We start from the raw sequence: 18,962 nt of genomic DNA on the forward strand, positions 1-18,962 counted from the left end.
CTAAACACAGCTATACTGAGAAGTACAGAGAGTCAAGTGGAGCAGCATCGTCTTAACTCGAAAAGTGCGAGAAACGCGAGATGCTTGCAAAACCATTACGGCTGAAAAGTCCAAGAAGTGTCCCCAGAAAGTTTCACAGGTGGATTCTACAGCTAAAACAATCTTGGAAGTTCAGCAGTTTGTTAGGATAAATTTTCTCTAGCACCTGGAAAACAAAGTGGGGTGTGCGAGATCGTCTCATCACACTTCATGTTCATGTTGGTAACTGAAAAAAGTTTTTGTTTCTTTTATTTTATTGTACACAATCTTCAGGTGACGCAATCTTCTTCAAACACATGGACAACCACTCGGGCGTTTCAGCATGTCAGAGCCAATTCACAATCACATACACACACACATTAGAGAACACACTGATTTTGATTGTGAGACAGGTTGAAGTCAGAGCCAGATGAGGAGAGGACTGTGTGGTGGTGGAGAGATTCCACCTCACTCCACTGATGGCCTCATCACCCCACACACACAACTGCAGGGGCCCGGGACCACAGTGACAGAAAATCTTCATTACACATTTTTGACAGTTTTGTTCAATGCTCTTACTTCTTTATATCTTAAAGTAAACATATTTCTGTTCTGCTTTGAATAATAAAGTTTAATTGTCAACAATATGCACATGCACATATTTATAGCAGCAGGTATTTAAGCCAATGCAGTATTTTATAGAGAATCATAAAATACACATGTAAATCACATAGCAATTACTCTTAAAAGACCTGAATATAAACAGGAACTGATAAGAGTGATCACAAAAAATGAATAGAACTGAATGGATTTTTTTTTCTCTTACAATATGAACATGAAAACATCCAAGTTGTGTGATATGTACAGCTATAGGATACATTTGTCTGTGAACAGAGGTCCACAGTTTGTAGATATGACCCAAAAAAAAAAAATCCACCTCATCATAGACAGCAATTTAATTGGTTGCCATGTCCTCTTAAAAATGTCCATGTGGGAGATTTATCACGTCCTGTAAAATCCTTTGGGCTTGGGGCTGTAAAAAGAGAGTCACAGGTTTCTGGGTGAGTTATGGAAAGAGGCATGTAGCTACACAACGTATAGATGTGTGTGTGTGTGTGTTCATAATAAACCTCATGATGTGAATATTGTAGTGATGTGTGTGTGCAAAGGTGCTTGGAGCCATTTCATCAGTCCAGGAAATGGTTAGTATACGTACTGTTTGCATCGACAGAGTTGATGCCTGAGGTGTCTCATCTTCCGCTAATGTCAGCCACAAAAACAAACAAACACAGAGAGACACAGACTTTTAATGTCACTATAATGGCTGTTTGGGAGCTCGTAAGAAAGAAATACAGTAGTAATTTAAATGTACATTTCTGCGTCGATAGAGGATGACAATGAGGATGACGAGGAGGATGACGATGACTGCAGCGCCGCATATGATCACCAACATCCACACGTTCAGTCTGTGTTCTGCACACAAAGAGAAAGAAGACGGTGATCAAACAGTCAAATACAGAGAGAAGACCAAAGTTTCTGCCATAAAAGACTGTGACCACACGGTCATGCCCACATCGTATTTCCTGCTGCCCTCTCACTTCCTGTGCTCACCGATGCTCAGCGTTATCACAGTTGACGTCAGTCGCCTTTTGCCCTCCCACAGAGAACACCCCCAATTTCCTGCATCTCCTGTGGAAACCTCTGGGATGGTGAGATGAGCAGAGTGATGGACAGACTCCTGAGGTGAATGTTTGGGTGGTGACCATTGCAGCCTGAGGTCAGAGGGCAGCGGATGGCCAATGCTGCAAGTCAGGTTGAGCAGCTGGCCGGGATGTAAGTCTGCTCCTGGATAGGCCATGACTAAAGAAAGAGAGGGAGAGGGAGAGAGAGAGAGAAAGTATATTAAGTTGTATTTTCTACATTTATTTTTGAATCAGACTGAGCCTTTTGCTCTTGCAGTTGTCTGAGAAATCAGCACTTGGATGGAAGATCTTATGTCAAGATCAAAATGGCTGCTCAAATTACTAATTAGATGAATATACATTATAAAATTGAAACAGAAACAATTCATTAGTAAAATCAGCTGATGATGAAAATGTCAAACTTTGAGCGCTTCCATGAAATAAATTAACCATGTTGTATGACTCTTGGTATATTTTGTATTGACTAAAAACTGATCAAATAAAGAAGTGGTTGAAGTGGCTTTAATATGTAGCTGTCATGGATCCTTCTACAACTAGTAGTAAAAAAAAAAAAAAGTTTAACTAATAATAACAACAACAACAATAATACGACTAATACTACTACTACTACTACTAACAATAACAATAACAATAGTAATAATAATAATAATAATAATATCAGAGTTATCTTAGGCACCTCATTTTTTTTTTATCCATCTTGTAAATAATTGTTGTGGTGGGTGGAGGAAAGTGGAGGCAAATCAGCCTCTTGCTTATTTACTCAAAATAAACATAGTTTTAAATTACTCCATTAAATTGGAAGACTTTTTAAAAGCTCCTGGTTAAATGGTAGTTCAGGCAATAACGAGAAAATGTCAGTCTCACATCATAAATGCTCAGAAAGCACATTGCAATTAAAATTCTTTGTTTAATCTCGCCGCTCTGGCAGAGCGACACCTCGTTGTGTACTGTTAAAACAAGTTAAGCTAGACAAGTGCATTAGCCACTGAATTAGACACACGTCACACTGGGGACACGTTCAAAGAAACAAGCAGCAGCAGAGAGATTAAACACTTGCATGGTACGAGAGACTATTAAAAAATGCACGTCAAACAGAAAAACAAGCAAACTTCAAAAGTTCTCAGTACAGATGTGAGTGCAACAAAGAGCTGCACTGTTTGCTCTGACTTACTCTGCAGCACGTCCACGCGTACAGTCGAGTTCAGGGTCACGCCATTTTTGAATTTCACAGTGCACACGTAGTCTCCTGCGTCTTCTTCTCTGCCCTGCTTTCTGGTCAAAGTGAAATTTCCTGTTGTGGGCCGTAGAACAGGCCTCAGGTCTCTGTTTCGCTCTGCAGTGAAAAGCATCGACTCCAGCGAGAGGAAGAAAAGCCTCTGTGCCTTAACAGCACTGACACCTGAAGACTGCCGAGGGAAGAATTGCCAGTGAACTTCCTCGACGCCCTTAACCTTGATTTGTTCCCAGGTGATGTGAGGAGAGAGAGAGCAGGGGATGGTGACGGGCATAGATGTAGACGTATACTGAGCATGTGAAGGAGCTGGAGAAAGATCTAATTAGGGAGTGAAAGAGAACTAACGTTATCACCAGAAGGAGGGTTGAAACTGTAAAACACATGCATACTTGTGGACTAAAGTAACTTACCCACAACTGTGATGGACATTTTGACATGTTTTTGTTGAGCGACAACACAAGTCCACTCGCCATTGTGTTGGCCTGTGACTCTTGTGGAGAAACTGCCATCATTATTTGTCTTTCTCTGTCCTGTGGGATCCAACCAGTAAATCTCCGGCTTCTGGCTAACTTCTGCGCTGCAATGGAGAGACAGAGATTCTCCAGGCAGCAGAGGAGACGCGGGGCTCTTACTCACTATAACACAGAAAGAAACAGAGTGGGAATGATGACAATCAGTGGGTTACTGCTACTCATTTAGTGAGGGAGAACACAGTTCAAAGTCTTTGTGTCAAACATCTTAACACACTCCATAAAAGCATGATTTGAACCTAACACATTTGTTTCTAGACTCCAGAAAATCTTCATGAGTAGTTCAAATCTAAATAAATGGGACGTGTAGTTCTCAAACTTCTTAAAGTGGTGCAAACAGATCGAGCAAAGTCAGCTACAGACTTTTCACAGGAGGCAGATTCATTCCCGATAAGATCATTTGCTCTCTCATCATCATCCTCCTCTTCCTCACATATACTTCACACACTCCATTAGATTATGGAGCGAGAGATCTCGGGTCAAAATTCCTCAGCTCCACTCCGATCACATACCCAGGTAAATACAGTAGAACAGCATTTCTGATTTTCCTCCACGTACCACCAGAGGAAGCTCACGTACCACCGTTGGTACACGTAACACTGGTGGTACACACGCCACAGATTGAGAACTATGGATCTAGATCATATTTACAACAACAGAAAGCATAAAAGCCCCCTCTGTGATGTGACTGGAGGGAACATGTCACCTTATTTTTGCTCTTACCCTCAAGTTTGACAAGTATGATGGTCGAGATGGTCGAGATGAGCGGAGACTGACTTGACACTGACACTTGAAATGTGCCAAAGTTTTCTTGTTGGATGTCTTGGATGATCAGTGAGTCGTCAGTCATTTGCAGCTTATTATTCCAGGCCTTATCTGTAACACAAGGCATAAAGGACCGTCAGCGCCGAAATGACACTATTGCAATTTAAAAATATATGCATAGCTCAATGCTTTGGTTACCGTTGGTCAGAGACTTTCCACCGAAGTGATTGCGCCAGCCAAGTTGAAGGTCCATAAATGTCCAGTACACATAATTATGTGATTTTTTTAACTCTAGAGGCTTAAGGTTAACCGTCTCTCCAACCTGGGCATAAACCACCTGCACAGCACCTGATAAAGTGACAAGGACGCCGCGTCACAACAACATGTCCAACAAAACTAACCTCCTAAAAGTTAAAAATGAATAAATCGCTTGAAAATGAATGCATTTTACCTGTTGTTGAGACGAGCAGAGAGAAGAGAATGATGACGGGCTGAAGGAAGTTTCCCATCCTCGTTTGTAGAGTCTGGAAAACAGGCATTTTAGAAATTTATAATCAGTCACCTGTCATACAAACAATGCAGATAATGTGCAAGAAATATTTAATGTTGAAATTCATTCTAAATCGCTGTCTTTTAGCATTTTGTGCAAGATTAAGACAATTTGATGATTTCATTTTCGAATGAGTTAAAGGAGAACTGCAACATAAACATGTGGTCAGAAAGTTACTTATCTTTCTCAGGTTTAATAAAGTCCTTTCTTGACTTAACCTTAATAATTATAGACTATGTTTTGGTCAATTTGATTTGAAAAAGTTGTATTCTACAACATATGAATATAAGCGTGTCATCAGAATAGCTTCACAGGTCAGACCATGGTGATGTATATTTTAGCCAAAGGAAAGAATTCATTAAAAAGATCATATGATAATATGAAGCAAATATGAAGTCTCGTCCTAAAAGTCCTAAAATGTATTCATATAATACGGATCAAAATCGTTTTTCTTCAGGAGTGATTTGACTTAAATGTTTTAACATTTGCGCTGAACTGGTTTGCAGCGCTGGGAACTTTATTTATTTTTAAGTTTACGTGTTCTAACAGTGTCAGAGGGCTCGAACTTTTGTCTGTGATTCATTATAGTCAACAGATTCTAATATTTTCTGAACCTCTTTCACAGACAAGAAGGCGGCAGGATATTAAATCTGTCAGCGACTGCTTATTCATCAATTTAGCACGAAAGCAAACTCTGCCTTTTGCAATTAAACGCTTCTGATTCAACGCCGCTCTGACACTGAGAGGTCAACTTAAGTGTCGCATTCAATGTAAATTTGAAAAGCATCACTTTATATTAAGTAATAACAGAAACATCATAACACACATCATTTTACGTGTATATAACATTTTTCTGCAGTGAAGTCAAAACCACTCAGCAGGAAGCAAACAGTGGTCTGTGGTGGTCTCAGATTTAGAGAGATTTCAGAAGATAAAAGAGAAACAGTTGAGTGAGCCGGGAGTAGGCGGCCTGTGGTGGGCTTCAGATTTTTTGTGTGAAAAGAAACAGGCAGAAATTGGGAGGGAAGAGACGTAAAGCATATACGCCGGGTTGTGGTGGGCCTTGATTTTAGTCTAGGTGCAGATTCTTATCCCAATCGTCGCCCCCCCCCTGCGTCGCACACCTCCTCTCTTCCTCCCCTGTTCCACGAAAGACGGATCTCTCCTCGCTTAAAAAGACAAAGAGAAAGACCACAGCAGCGGCAGCACACTTAGACTGTGGTTTAAGATAGATGTGACTCTTTTCTCTCACTGTATCACTGCCTTATCTCTCTGCCCCCACCCACCCCTCCTGTGCCTTAGTGTGTTATGATTGCGCACAAAAAAAATCTTTTTAATCTTTTACTGTGATTTGACACTTTAAAAGAATAGTTATGCGTGATATGGCAGTAACATTTCAATGAATCATGTTTTAAATATTTCTCTGGTGTTCAAAATTAAAAAAAAAATACATAAATGTGTGTAACGCGGTTTGAGAATTATTAGGACGGAAAAAATGTTCTATTTAAAAGCTGCTGCAGATCGCTGTTTAGCGTATTATACGATATAAAAGGGTAAAAGAGTATTTTCTTGACTGAAATTACAAGAAAGAAGAAAAAAGCACATTGAGATAATAATGAGAAAGTGATATAACTATAACAATGTGTTCTGGTAACAAAACATTCATATCCAGGCTTCTGATGAATATTATTGCATAATAATACAATGATTTGTTTGTGTCTGAGCGCCTTTGTCGCATGTCATCATCGTCTCTCTAATTTCCTGTCATTTCTCCTCTCTCACATTTATAAATAAATCTATGAAATCTCCACAGATAATTAAAGATCTTTACTTTACTAAGTAGGTGTCAGAGAGTCTCGTCAGCGTCACAATATTCTGTGAAAATTATTTCACAGCTATTTGCCTGACATACCATGCGTTTGACTCTCAATATAGATATTATATTACAAATATCAGAGAGCTAAGGTTTGATATTTACAAAAAAAATCCATAATGTAATTCATGTCAGCACCTGGTGAAAAGCAACATTAAGTATTAATACCTGAGGTTGTGTGTGTGTGTGTGTGTGTGTGTGTGTGTGTGTGTGTGTCAAAGAGAAACATCTTAGAGCAAATGGTTTATGCATGTTTTAAATATGTGATCAAGGAGTGTAAACACTTGACTGTAATGGATATTTTAAGCAGTCAGACGGGATCAGTGGGAAACAAATAACACTGCATTATTTATCACGACTGAGATCAGCCTTAAAATAAGAGCGGAGGCCAGGGACCAGCCGGAGACTCTGGTGATCAACAGACGTTCACCTGTGGAGCTGTAACCCAGAGACCAAGTTAGACGATCATATCTGCAGTCAGGGTGGAGCTTTAACAACGACTAGACGTGGGGGGGGAGGGCGAGGAGGGAAGGGTGAGGGCCAAACCCAGAGGAGAGGTGGGTGAAGAGGATGAGGAGGAGGAGGAGAGCAAACAGAAGAAGAAAAAGGGAAATTAAATGGGCCAGATTACAGTTTAATTTGACTGGACGTGTTTTTGGTGTTCACTATTTAAAGTCCTGCTCGAGGCTAAATAAATTACACGCGTACATAGTTCATGTCTCATGCAGTTTAAATCAAAAATAGTTGAAGCGATGATATGCTTTAAAAAAAACAGAGTAAGAAAAATGAGTTATTCATAAGCTGAAAAATCACTGAACCTCAAACTTTCATAAGAATTCAGTTTAAAATACTGTTTATCACGGACATTGGCCTGTCTAATGTGCAAATTTGTGGTCAACAAAAATGAATAAATGCAAGTTCAGCGCATATAAATAGACACATTTACAATGTCAAAATAAAAAAGGAAATAAAAATCTTGAATGAAGATCCAAATGTAAACGCCAGGATGACATATCAACAATACCGTTCGCCTGTCGTTTATGATCATTTAAACTGATGTTTAATCAATTTTATGTCATATAGTATGTGAATATTCGGCTAAAATAAAACAAAATTCAGTATACATACTTGTTGTCGTTGAGCGCCGGAGTGTCCGTCTGTGTTCGGGTCTGGTGTGAAGAGGAAATGTTGACTATTTATCAAACAAAACCTTTTTAAAAGCTGTTGCACCTCCCTCGCCACTGATTGGTCTGGAGAAAAAAAAAGCAGTTGTTGATGAACCCCAAAGTCAGAATAATGACCTTTGATTGGCTGTTACATAAGAAGAGTCTGATATAGTCACACAAACTCTCCTCACCTTTGCTTTTACTTCAAAATAAACCAGTTATATTATAGTAGAATGTATACGTGGCTCTACATTATTACATCAGAAAAAACGATGGCACCATACACTAATCAGCACATTACATACTTTCATATACAGCTTCCACATTATTTTAAATATAATCTCTCCAAAAACATACAAGCGACTGATCTTAATTGGGTAGAATTGCGATTTGACTTCGCTGCCTGATAACATGAAATCTGAGAAGAGTCTCAGTGGACTTGTTATCTGTCTCAGGCACAGCGCGGTCAGCTCACATCCTATTCTTCATTTATGCTTATCGCTCAGTAGATTTCCCCCCCGGTCACATAACTGATGTAGATACATAATTAAGACATTCAAGCTATGAACTGTTTGAAAAGAAGCAGCAGCTAATGAATACAAAGTCAAAATGAAACATTTGCGACGAAGAAACACGACCGAGTTGTTTGAGCGACGACGGGGGAAAGGATTAAAAAAGGGGGAAGAATTTGGGGGAAGTTGTGTTTAGAGAGTTATTAAAAATGTATGTGAGACTTCATAATTATAAAACATTTAATAAATAAATTCTCTTATTTCCATGACGCAGTCTTTGCGTACAGTTTTACATTAAACTGCTATCGCTATGGTTGACTTATTTCTTCTATTTTGTTATCTATTTCTCTACGTTTTTTTATTATTGCACCTTAAGAACGACATCTCATTCTCTTGTGTGTATGTAAACGCAAATGTCCGCACAACGTCAAATAAAGGACCTTCAATCCTGAATCACTCAAGTTCATTTTCCCCTTCAAGTTCAACTCTTCTTCACTTATATTACCGATCATTTTATCCCGTCTCAAATACGTTCAAATGTCTTCACATCAAATCGGCTGTGTGAAATATGTCGAACAAAAGCAAATACTGTACACGATCCAAAAGAAACCATCTTTCTGTGTAAAATACTAAAAACAATCCACACCATCTCACTCCTCAATTGTCTTTATATGGAGATCATTCACATACAGTTTTAATTATTTTGAATTAACTTTTTCCTCGTTGTATATTAACCTGATGTACTCGGACGTTGCTGCGTTCAATCCATCATAGAATCTGAACTTTCATTTGAAAAAGAAATGAGCTTGCGTGTTTGAGCACATGCTGTGAATTCAGTGACTTGTGTTTGAATCGCCGGAGCGAAAAGTATTTGACTATTTATTCTTATTTAGTATTAAAAGTAAAGACTTGATCAAACTGTGGTCGGCGAGATACGATTAGTTAACAATGAGCGCGCGGCAGTAGACACTTCATTGGCGTGAACTCATTTTATCTTCTGATGAATTAATATTTTGGTTTGGAGGTTTAACAAACTTGTGCGAAACACAACACGTGTTATATCTGCTAAGAATTTGCATCTATATCTTTGTTGGTTGGATTATTCGGTAAGATTATGCAAAAAGTACGGTGTTGAAAGAGAAAAACGCTACAAAATGTGATGGAGATCTGGTTTAAAGAAGCAACTTCTTTCACCATTCCCATCATTTTTGTCAGATTCTCAAGAAATAACATCCAAAAAAACATGAGAAATACACATATTTTGAGACACGGTCAAACAAAAAGACAGTATCTTCAGTCTAAATGATCCTGTGGCTGGATGAGTTGCATATGGAGGTGATTTATATCGTGTTTAAAGTTTAAATTGTGTTTAAAGAAGAATTAGCTCTTCCTCATTGTTTTATAACCCGACATAAGCAGCAGTTGCTCCGTTTAATCCATTACACATCACAGTGGTGTCAACTGTCATATCTAATAACGCATTTATTATCATACTGTGATGTTGTGTAATTCACTTTTTTTAAAGGGCAGTTTCAGAATTGCTTTGAAACATTTTGTTCACATTAACATCTTGACAGATTAGTGACATAATGTTACTGAGCTCTGTGATTTAGAACAATTAGGAGTATTGTTATCAGACTATATTTGCTTTTATTTATTCATTTAACAATAGTTTTTCTCAGATAAGAGCAGCACTCACACAGTCTTTGTGTAGTCATTGTCTTTATGGTCTCAATATTAAACAAAATATTAAATAGTTTCTTATGATATTGCTTGAAAAGAATTCTCCTCCTTGACTTGATTCAAAAATTCCTCTGTATACTAATTTAGTTTGTAATAACAGCACGTTTATACTTCATTATCAAAATGAAGCAACACAACTGTCAATTAGCCGCTGCACAAACCAGATCACACTCTGCATGACACACAGTACCACTGTTATTACACATTTTGTGCATGTACACAACAACATCTGCTTTGTGCTTATCTCTGATCGTAGAACCTGCTGCTGTGGAGTCTTATCTGCACTCAAAACATCAGCAGTGTAACATCTGTGGATCTCATTATCTGCCACCTGAGTCTGTGTTTAACAGCTTGTCGTCACCCGGCACACGACAGTGTGTCCGTGTGGAGAACTTACGGGATGAATAAATAAACCTTGACATATTTTTGAAGCAATTCTAAGATTTGACAGTTTGTGGAAAGATAAATGAAACGTGAGTGGCAGCCGGGCAGGTGTTTAATTTAGTTTGTTTCTTTTGATGATGCACTTGAAAATCTGCTCATGTATTCAGAATGACGGAGGCCTCATCGAGGAGGAGAGAATCAAATGTTTAAAACACGTTTGAATTCATGGCGTTACAATTCATTTGTACAACACCACAATAAAGCTTTCAGCAGCCTAACAAAACAAAACAAACATTCCTCCAGTAATAAGTGTGAGACAGCTTTACCCCTGCTCAATAATGGCATGGATCAGTTCAGGGACTAGAGGCTGTTTAAACACAGTGTCGGGGTGGTTTAGAGACAAGAACCACAACAAGGACAAAACAAACATCTCGCACACTTGTCATGTGTCTCTCTGAGGTTTCTCTGCCTGTCTCTGTACTGCCTTCATGAAGAGTTCACACCTGCTTCTGTTCCCTCTGAGCTCAATATGAAACAAGCGCTCTGTTCGCTTCCTTACGACAAAAAAAAAAACACCTTCAAGTCTTGGCTCTACTACAGCACAGAAAACATAAGTTTGAAGCGTCACTAAAACAGAAACAAAGTTGATAATGTTCTGCTTCTCTCGCTGTAATTTTGATGGAAAACACCTGAAAGTGAGGACTCCCTCATTAGTCACACACACCCAACGAGGGCGAGCGTGTGTCACCTCTCGAAAATCAAAAATAGTGTGGGCCACAAGCTAGAAGGAAGGGTGATTCACTCTTTTCACATTTATCTCTGGTCTCCTCGTCCTCCGTCCTCTCCTACAGAGGGTTTCCCTCACTGCTCTGCTCTCTGGCTTTGGCTCTACATTTCAGAGACATTTCTTGTTAGCGTGTGAGATTTCAGTGAAGCAGGAAGATGAAGCAGCAGCAGAAGCAGAAACTTTCTGAGGCCCTGAGAAGATGGAAAGGAGGTGTGATTGCACTGGATGTTTTTAATGTGTCTGTGACAGTTGCAATGTTTTCAGAAATAAAACAAAATGTCAGTGGAAAAGAGGTTGAGAAACAGGCACGCGTTGACATTCTGCTCAATGACTGTCAACATTTTAGTCTGTTGCATCATGGAACTTCATTCATGCTTCTTTGAAAGCTGGTTGTGAAACAGCAGATGAGAAGAGAAAAGTTTGCTCTCTTATACGTCCGCCTCTCCCACTCAACCACTTCACCTCCATCGTCTGTAAACATCAGTAGTTTGTCTAAATGATTTATTCATTGACTGTCACTGTGTTGTTTGTCGCCTTCATCAGAGCAAACAACAACAAAAAGAGAGCGCACAGGAATGATTTGAGAAGAGTTTTCACATCCACACCGAGCCATGTTTGTGTGACTGGTGAGAGAAGAGAGTCAAATACGTGTGAAGTTGAGTTATTGATAGTTTTTCACAGGAAAACAGTGTCGTGGCTCAGCAGACGCGCTGTGACTGTCAAGCTGTTATTAGCGTTTAGATCATGAGTTCATTGATGACGTTGGTTTAAAATGGAAAAACTGCTGCGCAGCTTGACAATGCCCACGTACTGTTTGTGCATACGAGGCTTTTACTATTCACAGCTACATTCAGATAAATCAGCCATTCTCCTTATTGTCAAAAAATAAACCAGTCAGCAAAAGAATAATAAATGGAGTTTCAGTGCTGTAGCGTCTCATCAACATACAGCATCATATGTTTGTGATATAACTGGAAATTAGGTACATTTAAAAAAATGTTGATCAGTGTTTGTTACATCTGGAAATTAACGTCTTGTTTTGTCCACAAACCAAAATGATCCAGTTTGAATGATTTCTGTTATTTGGAGCAAAGAAATGAAGAAAATATACACATTTAAGAAGCTGAAACAATCAGAAATCTTGTTTTAATCAAGAAAAAAGCTTCAAATCGATTATCAAACTAGTTGTCGATTGTCGATTTAGTAATTGATTAAAAATTGATTAATCGAGTAGTTGTTTCAGCTCTAATCTTAGGTACATTTGCTCTTCACTGTGACCAATTCTTCTTCTATTCCTTACATGGATGTAGGTACGGTAAATACTTTTTGAACAATTGAATACCGGGCCAAGACTTCATATCTTCATCGGACTAAACCTGGTTTTCTTTCTAATGATCTAAATAATTCACTGTTGTACAAAAATAAAGGCTGATTTGCCGCAGAATGTTACTCCTCTCATATTACTTTTTACGAATAAAGGCTCTGAATTCTGCGTGACTTTCTCATTTCTTGTAAAGAAATTTTTCTTTATTTATAATTGGATTTTTAAATTCAGTCATGGCACGAACCTGGACATTAATTCTGGCGGGTCAGTGTTGGCCCACGGACCACCAGTTGCTGACCATTGGTTTATATTGTTGCTTAATTTGCCAAACTTCCCCTTTCAGTTACTACAACTCCTGTGAAAAAACACTGATCAGGGAGAAAAAAAATGAGGAATGTGATTGAAAAAAGACAGAAGTGAAAATGTAGATACAAAAGTAAATGTGGAGAAGTGACATAGTGTAGTTGATACTTAAACACATAACTACACTCAGCACACAAGTAAAGAAGAAGTAAAACCTGTGTGGAAGAGAAGCTTCACATGTGGGGAGTTTACAGAATGGGAAATCACCTATTTGATCGTTTTAATTTAAAAGAGAGTGAAACGGCAGCTGTTTTAAATCTATAAGACATAAGAGTGGTTAAGTGTGCACCTGTATCTGTGTCCTGTTGCTCTGAAAACGGAGCCAAACAAGCGCCACACTCAACGTAATGTGACACAAATGTGAAGCAGGTGTCTCCACGGTTTTGTCGAACTTATGTGAGTGTTTGCACTTGATGTTTTTGCACTGATGGGATAGAAATGCAAGTGGAAATACAAGAGGGAGGGATATACACAGGTTCAGAAATATCAGTTTCATTTTGAATGACTGTGAGTGTCAAGCAAAACGAACACTGAGTAATAGCCATGAAAAGGGAATCCTATTTTCTCATATGAAAACACCCCCGGTGCAGCTTAGACATTATATTTTCATAATAGAGTAAGACGAACACAGCTTGAGAAGAAATACACATGGAGCCTCTCTGCTGGAGAAATACTGACTTGCTGCTAAACTCCTACAAGAAAACTTTATTTTTATTTTGGCTCCTTACTGCAACACACTGGGTTTGAATAAGTGTTTGTGACAGAGGCAGAAATATCGTGTTATGAACCAGATTAAAATGATAGAATATGCCTAGTCAGAATAAAGATTAAATCAGAATAAGTAGTAGACATGTGGATTATTCTGTGTAGACACGTGTAGGCACGACTGAATGTGATGACGAGACGTGAGTCCAACTTTAGATTTCTGAGGAACAACTTAACCAAGTTATGTTTTGACACAATGATAATGTCACATATGTCCCATAGCGTTACAAGTTGGCTTGACAATGGCTTGTAAAACAACCCTAAAGAATATTGAAACAGTCTATGAACAAGCTTTAAAAGTACTCAACAAAATTAATATTGTTACTGCCAGATCTTCAAGAAACATGAGCGACTAAATTAGGACAACACTGTTAAATATACTGATTCTATATTAAGCTACAACATTTTCATGGTCACACTCCACCTCCACTACCCGCATTTTTTAAGAAAAACTCAAATAGATTTATTAGAGCAGGCTTTAGAGGTGACTGTGTTGAACATTTAGGGAAAACTACTTTTGGTCCAGCTATATTCTCCTTTCATGCATCTCAAACCTGGACCTCAATACCAAGTGACTCTCACCTAATTTACTAAACACCTTAAAGCATGGCTGTACCTGTAATAACTGTTGTGACAACCTGGTTTAAATCCATATGTCTGTCTATGGGGCTTACTGTCGGGGCATCACTTGTAATTTGTATACATAAGTACATCTATGTGCGCTAACTTAGTGTAATAACGTGTACATAATACACATCCGTGCAACGATATCTCCACACACGTTCATGCAATGATTTCTAATTGCCCGGTGCTCATGTTCATTGGTTACAGATTGTTCAAGCTGTGGAAACCTGCTTGGGCACCTCACACCTGCACTTTTTGCACTCTATGCGTCCATGCTGCTTATTTATTTATGTCCATTTTTTTTAAATCACATTTTATCTTTACTATTGGCTCTTTTAATCTGCCCATGATGTTATCTTTGTATTATGTCTGAATATCTCTGTGTGTGCATCTTCCCGGCTGCAAACCTATTTTCCCTGCTTTGGGACAATAAAGATACCTTGACCTTGAACGTGTGCTATGGACATCGTACAATAGGATCTTGTGCAATAACTTCTTATGATCCCCCAACACTTTTCTTATGATGTGTGCTCTGCTCTGCGCTATGTTGTTTGTTTGTTTCTTGCATTTGTTCTCATTGTTCTGTTTGTTTCTCCCTCTCTCTTCTCTGGACACCAACCTGACAATGGGACTGGAGATGGAAATTAGCCACCTGGCTATAATCTCACATATTTACATGTAAATGTCCATTAATATGCACTTAGAGATCATTTCATGATTATCAGACAACCTGGGCCACAGGTTCAAAAGGGAAATAACCGAAGAGAAGGAGGGCAGCAAAGAAAGAAACGACAAATACATCTTAAACAAGAAGTGTCCAGTCAATAGAAAAACTGATCATAGTAATGAAGTGATGGCCAAAGCCTGTGTGGCGTAAACTGACCATAAAAAATGACACTGAGGTTGATCAAAACATTTCTCCACATCGAGAGCAAGAAGAGAGAAGGAGGTTTTTGATAGAGCCGGTCTGATCCTCGTAAATGTGTTAATACATATGTTGTTCCAATGGAGAGGCTATGCTTTAGCAAATAGTTTGATACCAGTATTCAATAGTCACAATAGACCGTTTTAACTTCTTGTTTATGCTGTGTTGTGTCAGTTTCTTCTTAAATGTTTTCAATGATTGTTATGGGTCCTTGAATTGCCCGCTATGACAAATAAAGTTTTTGTAATTGAATTAAACTCGTGCCTACAATAGTTAATAGTTGGATTTTATCCATTGAAACATACAGTCTATAGCAGTGACTTACAGTTGTTTTATTGTTCTGCTTCATTGTTTTTGGATTAACACGATGAGATTTGTTCTCCGTTATCTAAATGTAAAGACAAAGATCCCAAACTTAATATTGGTAACGTCGGTAAATCGTTAAAAATTTATCCCAGATTTAAAACCCCAGAAAGCAGCGTGTGACTGACTTCAGCCGTACACTGCAAATATTAGTTCTACATTTGTACTAGACTATTTTACTTCTCTGAAACCATGGTGACATCATTTATATACACATGTATATATGTATATATATATATATATATATATATATATATATATATATATATATATATATATATATATATATATATATATATATATACATATATACACATATATATACAATTTCAGTGTGTCAACATTTGAGTCCAGTGTGCTCAAATATACAACAGTGTGTCGCTGTATTAATACACACAATGTGCAGTTATTGCACTGGAATATTAAATATAAGTCAAAATGAAGATTTAACAAACTGATACAAATTGAAATGACCTCACAAAACTAAATGTCTACAGAAACAACAGCACAGTATCACCACGTGGAAGTCTTTCAAGGTGAAGACGACACAGAGACACATCAGGGTCAAAAGTGTTTGGTGCATTCGATTATTTTTATAATATTATAGAGTAATAGTGTTATCAGTAATTCTACAACCATGTTATACATCATTCAGTTTTTCAAATGTTAATTCCCGAGTAAAGTCTCTGGCTGCTAGTAATTAGCAAGTCATTTCAAACTGGATCCTAACTGACTTAACGTTATTTATTTATTGTTTTTTTCATGTACAGTTCTTATTGACTTTGAATACTCGAGCCTTGTTTAATTCCGGGAAAATCAAAGAGTACTGACAACAGTTGCTGAGTACATGTTAAGCCTTTTTCGTGATCTGCACAGTTTTAACTAAAAGAGAGATTTGGACATGTCACAGTTGGAGCAATGACATGCATAAGAAAAACCACTGAGATATATTTGGCTGCTGGTTTGAAGCACTCTGATTGCACTGCACTCTTTTTAAACTTTATTTTTTTTTACCTCTTACTTTCTTTGTTTCACTTCTGCTCCTATTGTTCTTCATAGCACTGGGTTTTGGAAGCTTAAATGTTAATTTATGTTAGACTTATTTTCTTCTAAAACCAATGAAGGCTGAATTCCATGTTGGTGTAACAGTATGACCAGCTCACTATCATACTGTCATGACTTCACTGGAACTCTTAAATGAAAGGGTGTATTTTTGGTTGCATCTACACTCAACTTACTAAATTCAGATGAATTCATTTCCAGAGGTAAAAATACGTTTGATTGCCTGACAACAACAACACAAGTAAACACACCTGAAGTCCAAAAGTATCACGCGACAGTTTTTTGAAGTGAAGTCTACGCTGAATTTAGAATATTTGTGGTACGATATATTAACACTCACACACTGCAACAAACTCTTATGCATATACATAAAATGGTACAATACTAAAGTTTAATTATGCACATTAAAAACTATTTACTGATAAAATCAATACACCAGAGAGAAAGCACTCAGAGAGTAATAACCTCGGCCAAGGCCCCGCTCAGTTTCCCAAAGTATCAAAACGATGTAACCGGATCACCACCAGAATCTGATCATTTCTTCCCTGGACCATAATTTACATCCACAGAAAATATAATCCAATTTTTTTTTTTAAATTTTCAAGTTATGCTGCTCACAAACAGACAAGCATGGCTTCCTAAGTCGAAGTAAAACAACAGAATAATCAACTATTCTGTGAATCGGTCACTTCTTATTTTGCGCAAATGGAAGACAATGTTTTTATTAATGTATATTTTAATTTGCTGTGATATTTCCCACTAGAATGATTTTGTCAGTCACTAATGTTTCTTTTCAGGTCTTAAGAAACAAAAGAGAGTTTATTGTTTCTCGTCATTTGGCTTTTGTGCCATGAAGCTGTAACCCTTAGCAACCGCTGACATCGAGTAACATAAAGAACATTCAAGTTGACATATTCCTGGGTTTGAAGCATCATATACAGTATATAAACATTTAGTTTGCATGTCTATTTGTGTAAGAGCATGGGCTTAGCGTCATAGCGATTGCAAAATGTTGCTATTGTCGTTGCCTAAGTTTAAATCCCTTGGTTTAAACTTTGTGGTTTTTGTATTTTGACATCTCTTTAGATGTTGCTGGTGTGATTAGAAGCAGCGCAACACAAATATCAAATCAAGTCTGGTCCCATGAAGTCAAATCCACAGACAGGCTTGTGATGAAACAACGAGAAAATCATACAATATTACTGAGCTTGAGTCAGTTCGTAGACGACGTCTGGCTGAATATCACACATTTAACACAGGCCCTTTTCAAATTGTGTGGATGAGACCTAGTTTGGGAGCTACAGACTTGCTCCTGTGTTTCTGTGTTCTTATGAGAGGAGCCCACCAGTGAACTTAATAACATTTGTCACATTATTATTATTTTTTTTTTTAGCTGTGTGCAACCTGACCCATGTCTTCTCTCGTTTAAATCACTCTCTACCAAGAACAACACACACACACAACAGTAGAGTTAGATGTACTCACATGTGATGTATTCAGGGCAGCGATGAGTCCGGCTCTGACATTTGGTATGCTGCATGCACTGTAGGTGTCTTACTCTCTCTCTCTCTCTCTCACACACACACATACACACAGACACACACACACACACAGGAAGTCAGACAGGTCTATGATCCCTTCATTTCAGTTGTTCTACACACTTTAAATTCTGTACAGCAGAATAATACACATACAGTACATACTTATTAATGTATGGACTGTAAGTTCAGTATATGTGTGTATTTACACCACGCAAGTTCTGTATAATTTGCATGCTTGTACTGACTATAACAGGGGTATCAAACATATGGCCCACAGGCCAGAACCCGGACCACCACTGGGTCCAATCTGGCCCCCAGGATGAATTTGTGAAAATGTCACTTCATGATTAGAATCTAATCACAATGTGAAATATTACATATATTATATTTTTCAGTTACAGATACCTGTAAATGGTTAAGCATAATATTGTTGAAATTGCACTTATTCTTGTCACGAAATCAGTCAGGTTGTTCGTGATATGTTTTGTTTAAAGAAACTTGCATTAAATGTAAAACAAAGGGTAACATTGTTAATAGGTTATTATTATGCTATTATTTGACTGGTCCGGCCCACTTGAGATCAAATTGTGCTGTATGTGGCCACTGAACTAAAAATTAGTTAAAAGTTGTATGTATGCATGCACAGAATATAATAAGTAGTATGATCCATACAGTATGTAAGTACTGTATGTATTCATGTACCATGTGTGTATGTGGGTTTGTACATACA

The 18,962-nt window shown here is 37.9% G+C and overlaps 1 protein-coding gene across 2 annotated transcripts; it reads right to left on the reverse strand.

The window, feature by feature from the left end:
- Positions 1 to 252: 252 nt before the first annotated feature.
- On the reverse strand, positions 253 to 18,580 carry cd4-1 (CD4-1 molecule). 2 transcript variants are annotated; one of them, XM_044033880.1, is made up of 11 exons: positions 18,177 to 18,580; positions 7,805 to 7,923; positions 4,702 to 4,774; positions 4,449 to 4,598; positions 4,209 to 4,361; positions 3,366 to 3,590; positions 2,893 to 3,273; positions 1,630 to 1,878; positions 1,391 to 1,491; positions 1,235 to 1,278; positions 253 to 1,051 (listed from the first exon to the last, which is right to left on the reverse strand). In XM_044033880.1, the coding sequence occupies exons 1-11, from the start codon at positions 18,277 to 18,279 to the stop codon at positions 1,021 to 1,023; spliced, it is 1,629 nt and encodes a 542-aa protein (XP_043889815.1). In that variant the 5' UTR covers positions 18,280 to 18,580; the 3' UTR covers positions 253 to 1,020. The 2 variants fall into 2 exon arrangements, with proteins under 2 accessions (XP_043889815.1, XP_043889814.1); XM_044033879.1 differs by having other exon boundaries at positions 7,802 to 7,923; positions 18,177 to 18,579.
- Positions 18,581 to 18,962: the final 382 nt, after the last annotated feature.

Source organism: Solea senegalensis, linkage group LG9 (genome assembly GCF_019176455.1).
Source record: "Solea senegalensis isolate Sse05_10M linkage group LG9, IFAPA_SoseM_1, whole genome shotgun sequence".
Taxonomy (NCBI): domain Eukaryota; kingdom Metazoa; phylum Chordata; class Actinopteri; order Pleuronectiformes; family Soleidae; genus Solea; species Solea senegalensis.

Coding starts and splice junctions, on each gene's coding strand:
- cd4-1 (XM_044033879.1), bottom strand. CDS start 18,279: ATGTGTGTGTGTGAGAGAGAGAGAGAGAGAGTAAGACACCTACAGTGC. Junction 4,362..4,448: donor TGGAAAGTCTCTGACCAACG/GTAACCAAAGCA, acceptor CTTGTGTTACAG/ATAAGGCCTGGAATAATAAG. Junction 1,879..2,892: donor ACGCGTGGACGTGCTGCAGA/GTAAGTCAGAGC, acceptor CTCTTTCTTTAG/TCATGGCCTATCCAGGAGCA.